At 44.3% G+C, this 18,938-nt stretch overlaps 1 protein-coding gene and 1 non-coding gene across 4 annotated transcripts in view; both read right to left on the bottom strand.

The window, feature by feature from the left end:
* The window catches only part of Dnajc11 (DnaJ heat shock protein family (Hsp40) member C11), a 69,050-nt gene that overhangs the window by 37,616 nt on the left and 12,496 nt on the right, over window positions 1-18,938 (bottom strand). For 2 of the 3 annotated variants that reach the window (XM_045150427.1, XM_045150428.1), the window contains exons 2-3: window positions 7,879-8,008; window positions 4,929-5,002 (exon numbers count right to left, since the gene is read on the bottom strand). In XM_045150427.1, coding sequence (XP_045006362.1) covers window positions 4,929-5,002; window positions 7,879-8,008 — 204 coding nt within the window. Of the gene's footprint in view, window positions 1-4,928; window positions 5,003-7,878; window positions 8,011-18,938 lie in introns of those variants that run through there. The other variant, XM_045150429.1, reaches the window with a different exon arrangement.
* Window positions 515-620, bottom strand: LOC123461125. The gene has a single exon (XR_006637443.1). It is a non-coding gene; the product is annotated as a U6 spliceosomal RNA (small nuclear RNA).

Raw genomic sequence — 18,938 nt, forward strand, 5'->3', positions numbered from 1 at the left:
GGAGGCCATTCCTGGCTTGTGTGGTCCCTTGATTCAGTAACCTCCCTCCAACTGCAGGAAACTCACAAAGAACCCCACAGTTCAAATGACCTCTGATTCTAGACCGTAAGAGGAAGTCACTAGACTCAAGAGATCTTCGGCTGTGAGGGCTGCGTGCTCTAGAGTCAGCCTTTCTCCTACAGTATAATGTGAATCTTAGCACAGAGCATGCCACAACACTTTAGTCTTAGTCCCGCAGCCCTCAGTAGTCAAACAGCAGACCACATGAAGTTCAGGGATGCACAGGGAGGTCAAGTCTGAGGTGCTAGGGCACTCACTCCATGAGTCTTTCTTAGTTCACCATGAAGAAGACAAACTCATTAGGACTTCAAAGAGGGGGAGGTTGTAAGAAACATGTGAGGGCAAGACCACTATGAGCCTCAGGTACCCCACCTGTACGAAGACACTGTACCACAGGATCTTTTTTTTTAAGTGAAATGGTTGAACATTTTATTTTAAAAGCTTTATTAAAAACAAAAATACAGAACACTTCACAATTTGTGTGTCATCCTTGTGCAAGAGCCATGCTAATCTTCTCTGTATCATCCCAATTTTAGTATATGTGCTGCCAAAGTCAGCACAGGACTTCTAAGGGTCCTGTTTACAACTGTACAGTTCTAGGTACTTGTGAGAGCATGGGAGATCAGCAAAAGTACGGTACTGGGGATCAAATTATGGCAGTCTGAATTTATAGCTGCAAATTTATAGCTGCTCCAGTCTGTGATAAGCTACTTAGAAAGTCATGTGAAGGTGCCAGGTCCTTCCATTTCTAGTCATACTTCACATAGTCTGCACACAGCTGGTACATTAATCAGAGCCACTTGCTAAGGTAAAATGGCTAGTACACCCAGAATGGGAAGGCCATTTCCTGGACTGAACTTCTCTCCTGGCTCCCTCTGACCTCTGCCACCAGTATGATTCACTTTTGCTGAGTGGTGTTTCAGAATGAGGGTGGCTGCAAGCCACTCCCAGCCTTTTTGTTTTTGCTTTCAAGGTAGGGTCTCCCTCTAGCCCAGGCTGACCTGGAATTCATTATGTAGTCTCAGGGTGGCCTTGAACTCAGGGGGATCCTCCTATCTCTACCTCCCAAGTACTGGGATTAAAGGTATACTGAGCATTAATTTCTTAAGGGAGGGAGGGAGAGGGAGTGGGGGGCAGGCAAAAAGAGAGAGAGAGAGACAGAACCCAAGACCAAAAAAAGCCCCATTTTATATCTACCAGTGTGGAAGTGATACTGCACACTAAAGCTGGGACTGAGTACTTTGAGACTGTTGAGTTAAAGGCACTTTAGACACTCATGATATTAACAGTGACCTTCATCCATCACCGACTACCCATATGTTTATCATAATCAACAGGCTGTAAATAGATACCATTCAGCAGCTGGCAAAGACTGATGGTCTGAAAACACTAGCAACACAATGAAAAGATGGCCTGGAGTAAAAGCTACTGTGGCAGGAGAGTCCAACCTACTGTAGTGATTCCTTGAAGGACTGTGTTCAGGAACCATGTGTCAACAATGGGCACTGGATTCCTACTGTAGATTAAAAATGGGGGGCTTCTTTATTTATTTACTTGAGAGAGACAAAGAGAGAGAGAGAGAGAGAGAGAACAAGACAGAGAGCATGGGTGCATTAGGGTTTCCAGCCACTGTAAATGAACTCCAGATGCATGCACCACCTTGTGCACCTGGCTTACGTGGGTCCTGGGGAATCAAACCTGGGTCCTTTGGCTTTGCAGGCAAGCGCCTTAACTACTAAGCCATCACCTCCAGCCCTCCTACCGTAGATTAAGCACTAATCATCAGAGGTGGCTTTTTTTTTTTTTTTTAACATTTTCTTTTTTTTATTCTTTTTATTTATTTGAGAGCGACAGACACAGAGAGAAAGACAGATAGAGGGAGAGAGAGAGAATGGGCACGCCAGGGCTTCCAGCCTCTGCAAACGAACTCCAGACGCGGGCGCCCCCTTGTGCATCTGGCTAACGTGGGACCTGGGGAACCGAGCCTCGAACCGGGGTCCTTAGGCTTCACAGGCAAGCGCTTAACCGCTGAGCCGTCTCTCCAGCCCCAGAGGTGGCTTTTTATCATTTTGCTTATTTAACTGTATGCTTTTCTGAGATAGCATTGCATATCGATAGGAATCAGGCTAGCCTAGAACTCAATATATAGCTTAGGTTGTGGGATTATATGAGTGGACGTCACACCTGGCTGGCTTTATTTCATAGACTTATTAGAGAAAAAAAAAAAAAAAAAAAAGCCAATTCTGACCCATAAGAACCCTTTGAAGTGGGGCTATGTAACAGGTGCCCAGAGCTTTTAGTGCCCCTGACTGCTGCCTCCAACACTGTTAACTAATCCATGTCTTAACAATCAAAGGAGATGGGTGTGGTTGAGCACGCCTTTAACCCTAGCACTTGGGAGGCAGAGGCAGGAGGATCACTGTAAGTTTAAAACCAGCCTGGGAGCCAGGCGTGGTGGCGCACGCCTTTAATCCCAGCACTCGGGAGGCAGAGGTAGGAGGATCGCCATGTGTTCAAGGCCACCCTGAGACTACAGAGTTAATTCCAGGTCAGCCTGGACCAGAGTGAGACCCTACTTGGAAAAAAACCAAAAAAAAAACCAAAAACCAGCCTGGGACTATGGAATGAGTGTCAGGTCATCCTGGGCTACAATGAGATCCTACATTAGTTTAAAAAAAAAAAAAAGCGGGCTGGAGAGATGGCTTAGCGGTTAAGTGCTTGCCTGTGAAGCCTAAGGACCCCGGTTCGAGGCTCAATTCCCCAGGACCCACGTTAACCAGATGTACAAGGGGGTGCACATATCTGGAGTTCGCTTGCAGTGGCTGGAAGCCCTTGCACGCCCATTCTCTCTCTCTCTGCCTCTTTCTCTGTCTGTCGCTCTCAAATAAATAAATAAATAAAATTTATTAAAAAAAAAAACAAAACGGAAAGCCAGGCATGGTGGCTTATACTTTTATTACCAATATTTGGTATTGTGTTGTAAGTTGTAATAGGAAGGTCACCATGAGTTTGAGGCTAGAGTGGGACTGCTCAAAGTAGCAAAACAACAAAAGCGAGAGAACTTTAAATCATATATAAAGTATGAAGAGAAATTCTGTAAACAGAACAGGAGATAGCACAGCAGTTAAGAGTGTTTGCTTGGGAGGCAGAGGTAGGAGGTTGGCTGTGAGTTGGGAGCCAGCCTGAGACTACATAGTGAATTCCAGGTAAGCTTGGGATAGACAGTGACTCTACCTTGAAAAACCAAAGAGTGCTGGCTATGCAAGCATGAGGGCCAGTTAGATTCCCTAGCACCTACATAAACAACCAGGTATGGCACACACACCTGTAAAGCCTGCTCTGCAGGGAGCAGAGGGAGAACCACTGAGGCTTGACTATAGCATGAGGCATTGCTATTTCAAGCCACACGTTACAAATCAATTGCCTACCAGAACCACATGGAGGAGTGGAAGGTCTGATGACGTAATCAGGGGTGGGGACTGGGACTAGGTACAAGCTTGGCCCTCTCTACAGGGCAGTGCTGCCCACAAGGACATTCAGATCCAATGCTTACTTCTTCTGGTGCTTTAACAAAAGACAGCTGACTGGACACTTGCCTACACAAAATCTCCTGGGCTTTGAACATTAGCAACCATAATTCACTGTGTGTGGCAATCAAGGCTACTGGTGGAATGTGGCCCACAAAACACCAATGTCAGGCAAAAAGGAAAGAGGATCAGTTCTGAATCTCTTCCATCCTATGCCCACAGGCCTTTAGTAAGGGTTCCTGATAGGATCTGAAGAGACACATGCTTGAGGTCAAACACCAAAAGAATTTAAAAACTGATGTTAACAACTTGTCAAAATGTCATGAGAACTCGAGGAAATCAAGTAATAATACCTATATACTTCTGTTGTAATTTGTTTTCATGTTTATTTTTCTACTCATTCATGTGTATTTTTCAGTATAAAATGGGAGAATGCCTTGCCCATTTCTCTGCTAGTCAGCTGTGCAGAGGGAAGGAACAAAATCAGAGGCACCAGAGTTTTTGTGGCTCTTCTCACACAGCAGGACTGCCAAGGGCAGCCAGATTCATAGAAACTGGCCAGCTGTTTGGTTTCCTCACTATACTGACAGCACTCTTATAGTGCTTTATAGCTGGATGGATTGTCATAGATGATGTAATCTAGCAGGTTTAAAAAAATTAATTTATTTGAGGGGGTAGAATGGGTGTGCCAGAGCCTCTTGCCACTGTAAGTGAACTTCAGATGCACATGCCACTTTGTATATCTGGCCGTCTGTGGGTACTGGGGAACTGAACCTGGGCTGGCAGGTTTTGCTAGCAAATGCCTTTACCCACTGAGCCATCTCCCCCAGCTGCTATAATCTAGTAGTTCTAACTTTCCAGTGCCTTACAGCTGCAAGGGTCATCACAAATGACGTGATCTAGTAGCCCTCAGCTGTTTTCAACTTCCCTTTTGCTTACACATGTAACACTCCCACAGAAATGTAGCCTTCACATCAAAGATGGTGTGACAGGCATCAACAGTGGGGGGAGGAGTTTGTGGAGAAAACTGCACCCTTGAAGCAGTCACCACCAGCAGTCCCACCTCTGCGCCTGGGCTAAGCATCACTGGCACTATCATTCCTCTTCCTTTGCACTGGCAGGTTAGGGTGCCATGAACAAATTAGACGACAGACTTGTCCAAATCCTAGAGTTACAAAGTGGCAAAGTCATGTCTAGAATTCAACCTCTGAACTTAAAAGGCAAGGAAGAGGGCCTAGGGTCTCCAATATTCTCAAAGACCTTATCACAGGTCCTTAAAGGATAATTGTGAGGTGAAGCTGTTTCACGTGTTTTCTGGTCACCAGATTCAATTTCTCTTACCTCCCATCCTTCCATTTCCAGTCCTCTCTTCCCATATATGTCATAGATGGCCCTGGTCTGGGGGTCACTAAGCACTGTAATTAAAACAAACAAACAAACAAACATGTTTATATAATACGCACTTTACCTTTCAGTCCTTTCTGAAAACTCTGGCTGTGATGTCATTAGGTAAGCCCATCTCTCATCTCCCTTGTCTGACCATAATCTTCTTGGAGATGCTCTTCATTTCCTTTGCCTCTGTCCTCCTAAGTGCTTTTATGAACTAACCTATGATGTGTTCCAAGGAGGCTACAGATTAAGAAAAATGGATTTTCCCAGGTTCCAACCTTCTCTTAACTAGAGGGCCAAAGTGCAAGGTCTAAGGAAGTCATCTTGGCTCTAAGCACTAAAGAATGAGTGCTTTTGTTTTACATTTTTTTTTGAGACAGGGTCTCATGTATCCAAGGCTGACCTTGAACTCCCTCCTGATTCTCTTGCCCCTACTTCTCAAGTATTGGGATCACTGGCATGTGCCTCTAGGCCTGGCATTGTGAATCATTTTATTTTTTAATTTTTTTGGTTTTTTGAGGTAGGGTCTCGCTCTAGATCAGGCTGACCTGGAATTCACTATGTAGTCTCAGGGTGGCCTTGAACTCATGGTGATCCTCCTACCTCTGCCTCCCAAGTGCTGTGATTAAAGGCACGTGCCACCATGCCCAGCTTGTAAATCATTTTAAAAGACATGAATATAGGGGCTGGGGAGATGGCTCCCTGGGTAAGAGCACAGGACCCAAGTTTGAACCCCAGAACCATGTAAAAGGCAGGGCTAGTGGGGATGGATACTGGGGTGCCTTGATCAGCAAATCTACTAAAAAAATGGCAAGCTCCAGGTTTAGGAGAGGCCTTGTCTCAGGAAAATAAGATAGAAGAGCGATAGAGGAGGACAAAGATGCATCCCATGCACAACACCCCCCCCCCCCATGAATACCTTTCACAGAGTTGTTGACCACATCATCTAATCAGAAAAGGATTCCTCAGCAAGGGTGACAATTAATTCACAGGCTGCCTACCCCTGAGCTGGACCAGCAGTGAGGCCAAGTCATTACTTCCTTCCTGTGCTGCATGCATTGCATCTTTCCTCCTGAGAGTTTCCCATATATTTTTAGGACCAATTAAAAACGATACAAACCAGTCTATCCATATTCAAATCTAGCGAGGAAGAAAGAAATGCTGACCCCTGTAAAACATGTGAGCCAACTTCTTGAGTTGGACTCTAGGACTTACTGAGGACATGTTGCTTACTATGAAGCATGGCAGGTCTGCAGCTGCAGCGTTTCACAAGCACACAAGCTTTTCTACTGACTTGTCCCCTCAAACAACACAAGCAAGGGGGGGGGGGGTTAACTAGACAACCGTGAAGTTGCTGCAGCCTTTAAACAACAGAATACAATGAGAAGCCAAAGTTTTTGTCATAACTAGTAAATGAAGTGGTCTGAACAGTTACAATTCAGTCATGACACACTACCTACCCACCCCTCATCTATCATGCTCTAGTCCTTGGTTTTACTGTCATTAAGATCTAACTTATGCCATTATGCCACAACGAGACATCACTATTATTTTGTAAGAAACACATTATGTGTTAGCCTCAGGTTAAGGAGCTCACAAAGGATTGTTGAATGAATAACTGACTTCACTTGGTATGTCATAAGAGTGATTTAATATAGTTTTAGTCTTTATTTTTTAAATTTTTTTTTAAACTTATTTAGTTGAGAATGACAGAGAGAAGCAGAGAGAGAGAGAGATGGGCGTGCCAGGGCCTCCAGCCACTGCAAATGAACTCCAGACATGTGCGCCACCTTGTGCATCTGGCTAATGTGGGTCCTGGGTAATCGAGCTTCGAACTGGACTCCTTAGGCTTCGCAGGCAAATGCTTAACTGCTAAGCTATCTCTCCAGCCCTAGTTTTTATTTTTAAATTGTGGTAAAATGCACAAATAGAATTGACTTTTTGTTTTTCAAGGTAAGGTTTCGTTCTAGCCAGGCTGATCTCACTGGGGCCTTGAACTCATGGCACTCCTCCGACCTCTGCCTCCCAAGAGTAGAATGATCATTTTAACCTTTATTCATTTTTAGGTAGGTAGGGTCTCACTTTAGCCCAGGATGACCTGGACTTCATTATGTAGTCTCTGGGTGACCTCAAACTCGCAGTGATGATCCTATCTCTGCCTCCTGAGTGCTAGGATTAAAGGTGTGTGCTACCACGCCGGGCCATTTCAACTTTTTTGAAATGTGCCACTGAGTGGCATGAAGCACATTCCTGGTGTCAGGAAACCACCTTCACCATCACCGTCAGAGCCTTTTGTCACCCCAGAGAAGCTCTCTAACTCTCACACTGAGAAATGTATCAAAGGCTTTTTTTCTTTCCTGTTACCCATAAGCTGTAGGTATGAAAATCTGAATTACTAGGTTCTGTGTCCTGTCAGCCTTCTTAACCCATCTTCTTTCTTTTGTTAGACCCTTTCTTTCACTGAATGCTTCAGAACCAATAAAATCACTATCGGATAAAAAAGAAAGTCCTTGTAGCTTCTCAAAAAAAAAAAAAAAAAAAAAAAAAAAAAAAAAAAAGAACAAAAATAAAAAAGAAAGCAACGCAACCACCAGCCCTTTCCCTCCACGAGCTCCCTTTAGAAGACACTGGTAAGCGATTCAGAACTTGAGTGTTCCCATGCAATTCCGAGCCTGGCCCATTATTTCACCCGGACTCTCATTTTCTACTTACTGGACACATATTGATTTCCAAAGCAAAATACTACTCTTTCAAAGGACACTGCCAGTAAAAAGTACTGAACTAACCCACCTCTTTTATACATCTCTAAGGACTCTCTTTCTCTATCCTCTACAAATCAAGTCTCTTAAAAATCGAGTACCTGCTACCTGAGTGTTCCTGTGAAGCTGAGCCCTTCACTGACCTTCATAAGCCTGGTGAACAAGGTTAAACAGCCGTTCCGCTTGTGATTTGAGCTCCGGGTCTCTGTGCTTATCTGGGTGGTAAAGCATACACAGCCTCCGGTAGGCAGCCTTTAGCTCTTCAGAAGAGGCCTAAAGAAAGAAAAATTCAATTAGAGGACAATCAATGGTACTTAAACACTATCATTATCAGAATCAGCTTGGAAATGGGAACCTGTCAGCCACACTCCACCATGTTTGCCCTCTGCATACAGGATATAATGAAGTTATGCTTTATTACCCCAGAAAGACTGCTTCTTTCACAGTTAATAAGGTAATCAACTATGTACATCAGCAGAGACTGTTTGGCTGAGGAACACTGCTCTCAAAAGGAATAGAAGCTTCTGTCTCTACTGGCTCAATATGCTCCAAGCCAAATGCCAGAGAGCTGCTCCTCCCAACCCACCTAGGCTATGTGAAGTACACCGAACCAGAAAGAACATTCAGAGAGAAAAACGCTACATGTCATTAGGCAGAAATGACATCCATTCAACCAGTTTGTTACAAAGACAACATGTATTCTTTTTTTTTTTTTTGAGGTAGGGTCTCACTCTAGCTCAGGCTGACCTGGAATTCACTATGTAGTCTCACGGTGGCCTCGAACTCACGGTGATCCTCCTACCTCTGCCTCCCGAGTGCACCACTACGCCTGGCTACATACTAACTCTTCAAAACAAAAGACAAATAAAACCAATGCACACCTCTATCTCAGCCTCTAATTATAATAGTGACAACAACAGAACTGGGGAGATGGCTCAACAGTTAAGAGTGCCTACTTGCAAAGCCTCCTAGCCTGGGTTCAATTTCTCAGAACCTTTGTGAGGCTGGATGCAAAGTGCCACATGCATCTGTGATCCCAAGATGCTTATGATAATGGGAGGTGGAGCCAGGAGAATTTGAAGAGCAAAGCCCAACTAGGCTGACCTTTATTTGAAATCTGGTAGTTTGCAGTGATAAGAGACTGGTGCATGCCTTTAATCCCAGCACTCGGGAGGAAGAGGTAGGAGGATCGCTGTGAGTTCCAGGGCACCCTGAGACTACATAGTGAATTCCAGGTCAGTCTGGACTACAGTGATACCCTATCTCGAAAAAAATAAGAAAGTGAAAAAGGGCTAGAGAGATGGCTTAGCAGTTAAGGTGCTTGCCTGAGAAGCTTATGCATCCATGTTTGACTCGCCTCGTACGCCAGATGCACAAGGTGATGCATGCACAAGGTTGCACATGTGCACAAGGTTGCACTCACATCTGGAGTTCGTAGTGCAGTAGCTGGAGGCCCTGGCATTCCAATTTTCTCTCTCTCTTGCTTGTTCTCACTCATTAAAAAAAAAAAGAAATTAAGAAAAGAAGAAAAAAGAAAGAAAAGAAAAAAAAAAAAAAAAAAAGAAAAGAAAAAAAGAAAGAAGGAAAAAGCCAGCCCTTGGGCTTGCCTCAAAAAGAAAAATGGAAAAAAGTTGTGCCAATGCTTTCCTACTTGCAGTAACCAGGTTAATGAAGCCCCCTTCCCCTGCCCCCAGGGGCTTAGAAGCATCCTTGACTCACAACTCTCCACTCTCCTGGGTGGTACACAGCACTGACTACAGTAACCATACCTCACAACCACTAAGAAGGTTCAACCCAGAGTCCCTAGGAGCCCTGTCCAGTCTGGCTAGTTGGCCCATGGGTCTATCTGTGGGAAGATTCTAGCACTGGACTCTGAGACCACTGTGATCTATCAAACGTGGTGCTGAAGGGATAGCTACACCAGTCTGGTAAGTGAAGCACACTTTTGGGTCATGGACAATACAGCAGAGGGGCCTCAGAAATCAGCCATCTGGGGCTGGAGAGATGGCTTAGCGTTTAAGGCGCTTGCCCATGATGTCTAAGGACTCATGTTCAACTCTCCAGGTCCCACGTAAGCCAGAGATGCACAGTGACACAAGTGCACAAGGTTGCACATGTGCACAGCAGGGCACACGCACCTGGCATTTGATTAAGTGGCTGGAGACCCTGGCATGCCAATTCTCTCCCCTGCGTGTGCATTTAAAAAAAAAAAGGCAGACCGTTGGGCTTGCCTAAAATAAATAAATAAATAAATAAATAAATAAATAAATAAATAAATAAATATTCTATCTAGGCAAAGATGGACCCAGATCTGCATAGGGGCAACCAAGGCCTGAGAGTGCCTTAGGGTCACATCCTGGACACCATAACCCCTCAAGGAGGTCACAAGGAGATGGTGACCTCAGGGTTTGAGGATAGAAAGGAACATGCTACCTTGTATTTTTCTCTGACTTCTACAACTTCAATTCCAGAACTAAGCAACCTTTTTCATCCAAAAAAATTAAGACTCTGCTTTGCTTAGCAATAATTTCTGATGTGACATTTCCATATTCCTACAGAACTACCTTGTTCAGATATTGAAAGCCAGAAAGAGTGCACAAGCTTGATAGAGGTCGACAGAAGAAGTGCTGGGGCAATAAATGTGACTAGAAGACATGTGACCAACACAGGACTGTTGGTCACCATGTCCTTTCCTCCCCACCAGGATAGTCCTGCATCTGAGCAGGGGCTGGGCAGCTGATCTCTTGGGAAAAGCAACAGCTGGGCTGGGTGACGACAGCACCACCACAGACTGACTCAACTCACACCAAAAGAACAGGGCCAGGCTCTGAGCCTGAGCTCCCACGCCTCCAAGAAGAGGGGGACTTCTTCCCTGTGACCACTAGTCTTGGTCCTTCACCAGCTCTTTGGGGAAGCCTTGGGAATGATGCTGGGAATCAATTTTTAGCTGGCTTCTTCCCCATCTGGTTATTTGTGTGACTTACTGATTGTTCTACAGTGGCCTTCCATAATGTGGGTGTTGAAGTCAAATACCCTATGTCTGGACATAGGACCTATCACTTCCAAACTCTGAGATGCTGGGAAGTGAGCTTTCTGATGTTTCTTTCTCCCCTGAAAAGGGAGAACACACCTCCCAGGAACTGTAAGAATGCAAGAAGATAGGGGCTATAACAGCTCACATGGTGGACACCACACACAAAGTCACACATTGTGGCTTCCTGACCTGAAGGCTGTATACAGGATTGTCCCTCCCAGGTAGTTCCTGGGTGAGGCTCAGCATGCATAGGCATCGCTGTTTAGGACAACAGGGACATGAGAGGGCTCTGCACCCTGGTACATGGACAGCAGGGGCACTACTTGGTGAAACTGTCCTGCATGACATCACTGAGCTGAAGACACAAACCTCCTTCTACTTCACCAGCAGCACAGGTGCCTCGGGGACAGGCGCCCACACCCACATCTCTCTGCTTCTTTTCTTCTTCCTGCCATAGACGCTTTCACCACCAGCATTAATTATGCAGGACATTTCTTGCCATGCTCTGCAACATGTCATCTGTACTAACCCCTGGTGGTTCAGGTATGAGCAACAGTAAGTAATGGGGAAACAAGACATTGCTCCTGGTTGCTTACTTATGTGGTAATGTTAAAGGAGCGATTATTGTCTCAATAGCCAGTACATAGGCTTTTCTGTACTTTTTATTTATTTATTTATTTTGACAAAGTCTTGCCATATAGCCCAGGCTGCCCTCAGATTTATCTGCTTTAATCTCCCTGGTGCTGGGATTATAGTATGAGTCACCATGCTTGGCTTTCTTCCTGAAAATTTTGTTATTTTACAAATTTTTTATTTTATTATTTTTTTCAGGTTCCCCCCTTTAGGATTTATTTCTATTTTTTATATTTTTATTGACAACTTCCATAATTGTAAACAATATCTCATGGTAATTCCTTCCCTCCCCCCACTTTCCCCTTTGAAATTCCATTCTCCATCATATCTCCTCTCCCTCTCAAGCAGTCTCTTTTATTTTGATGTCATCATCTTTTCCTCCTATTATGATGGTCTTGTGTAGGTAGTGTCAGACACTGCAAGGTCATGGATATCCAGGCCATGTTGTGTCTGGAGGAGTCTTCTGCAAATTTTTTTTTTTAAATTTTATTTATTTATTTATTTATTTGAAAGCAACAGACACAGAGAGAAAGACAGATAGAGGGAGAGAGAGAGAATGGGCGTACCAGGGCTTCCAGCCTCTGCAAAGGAACTCCAGACGCGTGTGCCCCCTTGTGCATCTGGCTAACGTGGGACCTGGGGAACCGAGCCTTGAACCAGGGTCCTTAGGCTTCACAGGCAAGTGCTTAACCACTAAGCCATCTCTCCAGCCCATCTTCTGCAAATTTTAATTGTTCTTTCTGGTCTTATAAAAGTTACAAATACAGGATTAGATGAATTTGACTGGCTCTAGGCTAGAATGCCACTTCCTGATTATTAAAATTAAAGTAGATGACTGGGGAGCAGAATATCTTCTCTGCAATGCCGCTTTTAATCATATTAATAAATGGCTTAATATGCTATTGATTAAGTAATGGAAATGAGAGTTTCATTTTTAATAAATATCACATTCAATAAAAGGTTAGATTGGGTCTTTCATCACAAGTGAATAGCTAAGGTCACTGGTTCGATACTTCATAAATGATAACCTCTTTCACAACTGTAAAACTACTAATATCATTTCAAAATGTAATGAGATATCATTAAGAATGATATCTAAAGTTACACATTTTATTTCTAAATTTCTGTAATAAAATTAAGAAATGTCTCATGCTTTAAATCTGAAATCTGGTTATATATTCATGGGACAGACTGACTATATGTTAGGCTAAGACTCAATGGCAGGCTGGGTGTGGTGGTGCACGCCTTTAATCAGACACTTGGGAGGCAGAGGTAGGAGGATCAGGACCTCTGTGAGTTCGAGGCCACCCTGAGACTACAGAGTGAGTTCTAGGTCAGCCTGAGCTAGGAGACCCTGCCTCGAAAATAAAAAACAAACAAACAAAAAGACTGAATGGGTAGGAAGACTGATGTCATACAAAGCACAGCAGCAAGTTAGAACTCGGACACAGAAGACTGCAAACCAAACTCAAGGGATGAAACAAAGGCAGTGCTGAGAAACAAGGAGCCAGGCATGGTGGCACATGCCCGTAATCTCAGTACTTGGGAGTCAAATGCAGGAGGATTGATGCAAATTCAAGACTGCCTGACCTATATCACAATTTCCAGGCCAGACTGAGTTACATTGTGTGATCCTATGTATCAAAAACCCAAAGTGGTGGTGGTGATGGTGGGGAATGGAGAGATGGATTAGTGGTTAAGGCATTTGCCTGTGAAGCCTAGGGACCCAAGTATGATTTTCCAGGACCCATGTAAGCCAGATGCACAAGGTGGCACATGCATCTGGAGTTCATTTGCAGTGGCTGAAGTCTTGGTGTGCCCATTCTCTCTCTCTGCAAAGCAAAACAAACGGAAAAACCAAAGGGGGCTGGGATAGTAGTACAGTTAGTAGAGTGCATGCTTAGCATACCTGAGGCTCTGGGTTTGATCCCTTGCACAGCATAAACCATAAACGTAAACCATAAACCAGTGGCACATGCCTAGATTCTTAACACTGGGAAGATGTGGAGACAGGAGGGTCAGAAGTTAAGGTAACTGGCTACATAAAGAGTTTGAGGCCAGGGCTGGAGAGACGGCTTAGCGGTTAAGCGCTTGCCTGTGAAGCTTAAGGACCCCGGTTCGAGGCTTGGTTCCCCAGGTCCCACGTTAGCCAGATGCACAAGGGGGTGCACGCATCTGGAGTTTGTTTGCAGAGGCTGGAAGCCCTGGCGCGCCCATTCTCTCTCTTTCTCCCTCTATCTGTCTTTCTCTCTGTGTCTGTCGCTGTCAAATAAATAAACTAAAAATTAAAAAAAAATTATAAAAAAAAAAAAGAGTTTGAGGCCAGCTTTAGCTAAAAAAAAAAACCTGCCTATAAAACCAACTAATGGGTGGAGAAAAGTCTCAGCAGTTAAAAGAGTTTGTTTACAAAGCCTAATGGCCTTATTTTGAATCCCCAGTTCCCACACCAGATGCACAAAGTGGCACATGCATCTGAAGTTCGTTTGTAGTGGCACAAGGCCCTGGCATGCCCATATACTCACTCACTCATTCTCACACACACACTGTCTCAAATAAATAACTATTTAAAAAAAAATCAACCAACCAATTAGTTAACCAGTTATCCAGCCCAACAGAGGTCTGGGGACTTAGTTCAGAGCATGCACAAGGCTTGGGGGCAATCCTTCACACCACAAAACAACAGCAACAATAGCAAGAAAGATGTCACACCAACAATCCAACTAACTCCAGGAGTGCTATAGTCCGGACATGGCTTCAAGTGTGTTCCCTAAAGGTTCATGCATTAGAAGCTTGGTTCCCAGAATTAATGTGACAGGGAGTGGGACCTTTAAGAATGGGATCTGGTGGGAGGTCATTAGGTCATGGTGCGCATATCCTTAGATTAACAGTTCTCATAAATGATCCCTCTCCTCATATACATGTGCCAGGCACTGTGGTACCTACCATTTACCACAGTCCTTTACCAGACATGAACAGAAGGCAGTGCCATGACCCTTGAACCACCCAAGCCTTTCTTTCCTTTTTATGGGGGCATGGCTTCACTGGGGAGTCTACCAATCACTGTGTGTGTGGAGGCCAGAGGTTGACATTGTGGATCTCTCTCCCTCTATCACTTTCCACCTTATTTTTTAAAGACAGGGTGTCTTACCTGAACCCAGAGTTCACCAACTCGTCTAGACAAGGTAGTTATCAAGTCCTGGGGACCCTACAGTGGCCCCTAACCCCAGAACTGGGATTGCAAACATGTACTACCATGTCTGGCATGTGATGTGGGTGCTGGGGATCCTCATGTTTGTGCAGCAAGCACTTTACCCATTGACCTGGCTCCCTAGCCCCTCTATCAAACATCTGAAAAAGAACAAATAGTAGGGCTGGAGAGATGGCTTAGCGGTTAAGCACTTGCCTGTGAAGCCTAAGGACCCCGGTTTGAGGCTTGGTTCCCCAGGTCCCACGTTAGCCAGATGCACAAGGGGGTGCACGCGTCTGGAGTTCATTTGCAGAGGCTGGAAGCCCTGGCGTGCCCATTCTCTCTCTCCCTCTATCTGTCTTTCTCTATCTGTCTGTTGCTCTCAAATAAGTTAAAAAAAATTAAAAAAAAAAAAGAACAAATAGTAATTCTCAAAAATTTTCAAATTCATTCTCTAAGGCTCTGATGCAAAAACCAGACACAAAGATTTATGATTAATGATACAAAAATCCTCAAGAAAATGCTAGCAAACAAAATCCAACAGCAGAACAGTCTGTTTTTGTTATCTCTATTCAATACAGTACTGCAGTCCTTGCTACAGCAATTAGGCATGAAAAGGAAATAAAAATATCTAAATTGAGAAGGAAAAAATTTAAATGAACTCTGTCCTCAAGTGATGTACTTATATATAGACTGTCCTAAAGATTACACATGCATGTGCAAACACAACCTATTAAAGAGAGAAAATATGAATTTAGCAAAGTACAGAATATGTAGCCAACCTCCCCCACACAAAATCACTGGCATTTTTACCCACTAACAGTGAATCATTTGAAAAAAGAAATTAAGAAAACATAAATAAATGAAAAGAGACCCCAACTCTCTAACTAACCACTGACAATAGACTGGCTAGTCAGAGAGCAGCAAGGATCCTTCTGTCATTGAATCTACACTGCTAGGATTATAACATGCAAGTTTTATGTGGATACTAGGGACTGAGCTCAGGACCTCAAGTTTACAAGACAAACATTTTGCCACGGAACTACCTCTCTTTCTAGTCTGGTTTCTTACTTTTAAAGAATCAAATCTCTTTTATGATTTCTGATGGCATCCTTACTAAGTCTCCAAAGACCAACTTCACCGTATCTGCTTCCATAAAGCACCAGGCAAGTGTAGATGCTACATCTTTACTTGGCTATGTGTTAGGAATGGAGACAATGCTGCAGTCACCCTTATGTCACATTCAGTCTATGGCCACTGCCGCCGCCTCCTCACGGTACAAAGTGGACCTCATGCCACATTCAGTCTATGGACACTGACACCTCCTCCTCACTTCTCACAGTGCACAGAGGACCTCTTGACACATTCAATCTATGGACACTGACACCTCCTACTCATTTCTGCCCAGTAGAGTTTTCTTTAGGATCCACAGCAGGTGGTAACATTTTTGTTCTAAAGGTGAATGGCGTGCATATGTTTATCCTACATTTTCTGGAAGTTCTAATGTGGTAGGGATTAATTTGGATTTGTCTATTTACAAGCTTACAGTGGTCATTTAATTTTAGGCTATAAATTTAAAAATATTCAGACATCAACTGAGCTTATTCTCAGCTTTTCTACTGTGTTCTTTCTATTGTGGGTTGTACTTGCAGTGACATCTACATTTGTATAACCCCATGGTCACAACCTGACGGCAGTATTTGGCAGTCTTCCATTCTTTGTTACCTGCACTGACATATAAGAAGTGGACTTGTGGCCTGGAGAAATGGCTCAGTGGTTAAGACACATGCCTGCAAAACCAAAGGACCCAGTTTCAATTCCCCAGGACCCACGTAAGCCAGATGCACAAATCTGGAGTTTGTTTGCAGTGGTTGGAGGCCGGGGTATGCCCATTCTCTCTCCCTGCCTATTTCTCTCTCTCAAATAAAGAAAAATAGAATATTTAAAAGAAGAAGTGGACATGTATTTGTGTTTCTTTTCTAAGAAACAATTTATTTATTTACTTGAAAGAGGAGAGAAAGAGGCAGATGGGGGGATAGGCATACTGGGACCTCTAGCCACCACAAACAATCTCTAGACTCATGTGCAACCTTGTGCATCTGGCTTTACGTGGGTACTGGGGAATCAAACCTGGGTCCTTTGGCTTCAACTTGTATTTGTGTTTTCCAACAACACTTCATACCTACTCGGCTTTAATTTCTAGCTGAGTATCAAAAGCCACATTTCAGCCAGGCATAGTGGCACACACCTTTAATCCCAAGGCTTGGGACGCAGAGATAAGAAGATCACCATGAGTTTGAGGCCAGCCTGGGCTAGAGTGAGACCCTACCCTGAAAAACATAAAAACAAAACAAACAAAAAATAAAGCCATATTCTACACTTAGCAATTCCCAGTAACTGAAAAACATAAAGGGTCCTAATGCTTCAAAGGCTTGTGAAGTGCTGGGCTGGTACTGTGGTACCAAACACCCAGAAATTCCCAAGGCAAGTTTCTCCCCCATCTTCCAAGCCTACCCCAGGTCTGCTCATGCCACACTTTGCAGTGTTCTATGCAGCTGACAGAGCAGCCACTATTTTCAGAACTAGTGTCCACTACCAAGGCAAAGGGAAGACCTGTGGCACTTGGAACCCTGAGGCTGGAAGTGACACATATCTCTTCTGCTCACAATGGGCTCTAGAACCAGTGGCCAGGCCTTGCAAGAGCAACAGCATACTGGGAAGTGCAGTCCTGCGTGCCAGGCAAGGAGTGAGCCGGTAATATTTGGCTTCCAATGGCCACAATTGTGCTTCTGACTCAATACCTTGAAGACTGAATACAGATGCAAGGTACAGTTCAGTAACACCTCATGATCATCCTCACTTTACAACAGTAAAGCTACTGACTGGGTTTGCTGTTGCTAAAGCCTCTATCTAGTTTCAACTTCAGCTTCCTGTTTGTATCTCCATTGCTGAGTTTCAGCAACTAAGACTCCACAAACTATAGTCTACTGGATTTTGGGAAGTTTGCCTAATTACCACAATTGAAGATTCATTACTATCCATATGTTCTACAATAATCTGATTGAAATAAACAGCATCAGCTAATAGCAATCTGGGCTTCTGAAATGATACTTGGTGCTCATGCACTTTAGAGGGAACAGCAGATTTTGGAGCTAATGAACACCAAGCCAGAGTGGATGCTTTGTGCTGAGTAAGAGTTATTTCACAGAGCGGGGCCTCATGTCATCTGGTGTCATTCAGCAGATACTGACTGTGCTAAGACACTCAGGGCCTAAAAAGCCACCCTGAGACTGACATGGTAAGCATTTCCCCAAAAGATCTGACCCTTTACCCAATAAGACTTCTCTCATACACAGCCTTGTCCTATTTGGATACCATTTCTCTGCTTAACACAGCTTTCTCCCTTTTCACTTACAGGTGCAAGGTCTTGGTGGGGGAGAGGGGAGGCTGGAAATAAGTTTCTATTGGAGGGACGCATCCTGCAACCCAAACCCAGTGCAGATAGCACCAGCTCACTGCAATCTGTGAGGAGCCTGGCCAGCAGTGAACAGTGTGGGACTAGCCTACATCCGCTGCAGGCAGGCAACTGCGCAGCTGACAGGAAAAAACAACTGTATAACATGCACAAGAGTGGTTTCTTCTATAAACATCACTCCTGGTGCGTGTGCAGGTGATGATGAACAGGCAACTGATGCTGCCACAATAAAGAAGCCTGAGAGGAAGAATGGGCTGGCGGGGGAGAGCCGCCGTGTTTTACCTTCTAGCAGAGCAAGACATCCGAGAGTGGCCAGGGCCCAAGCATCATGTGTGCTTGAAGTTGCTCTTTTCCTCTTGTACCTGACTTCAGACCATTTCCTTAAGTGAAAGTTTAGATTTACCAAGCTGAAAATGAAGCCATTCCTTCCAATAACCAGTTCCTCCAGAATGATTTGAATGCAAAAATATGTGGCGCCCCTCAAGAACACAGGTATCCCACAAAGTAAAATGCACCCAGAAAAGCAAGCAGTGCACCAGCAGATGTGTGCTCCTTCAGTGGGTTTGTTGATGCCAGCCAGGGTCTAGGCACTATCTGACACAATAAACACAAACTAGTCTCTGCCTTCAGGAGACTGCAGATGAGGTGGTTTCCCCCTAAATACCACGCACATACAGATTAAAGCCCCAGGGCAGTCTGCAGGCAAGAACAGCGGTCAAAAGGGGAACAAAAGGTACCAGAGGCTGGGACATCTCACAGAAAAAGATGCTTGAGGAAGTAGAAGCAGGCTGAGGTTGGGTCACTGAGCATACTGGTGAGAGTCATAGAGAAGATGCAGGCAGGAAATTAATCTGGACATCTATTCATCTGTTTG

This window comes from Jaculus jaculus, chromosome 5 (assembly GCF_020740685.1).
Source record: "Jaculus jaculus isolate mJacJac1 chromosome 5, mJacJac1.mat.Y.cur, whole genome shotgun sequence".
In the NCBI taxonomy this organism is placed as follows: Eukaryota; Metazoa; Chordata; class Mammalia; order Rodentia; family Dipodidae; genus Jaculus; species Jaculus jaculus.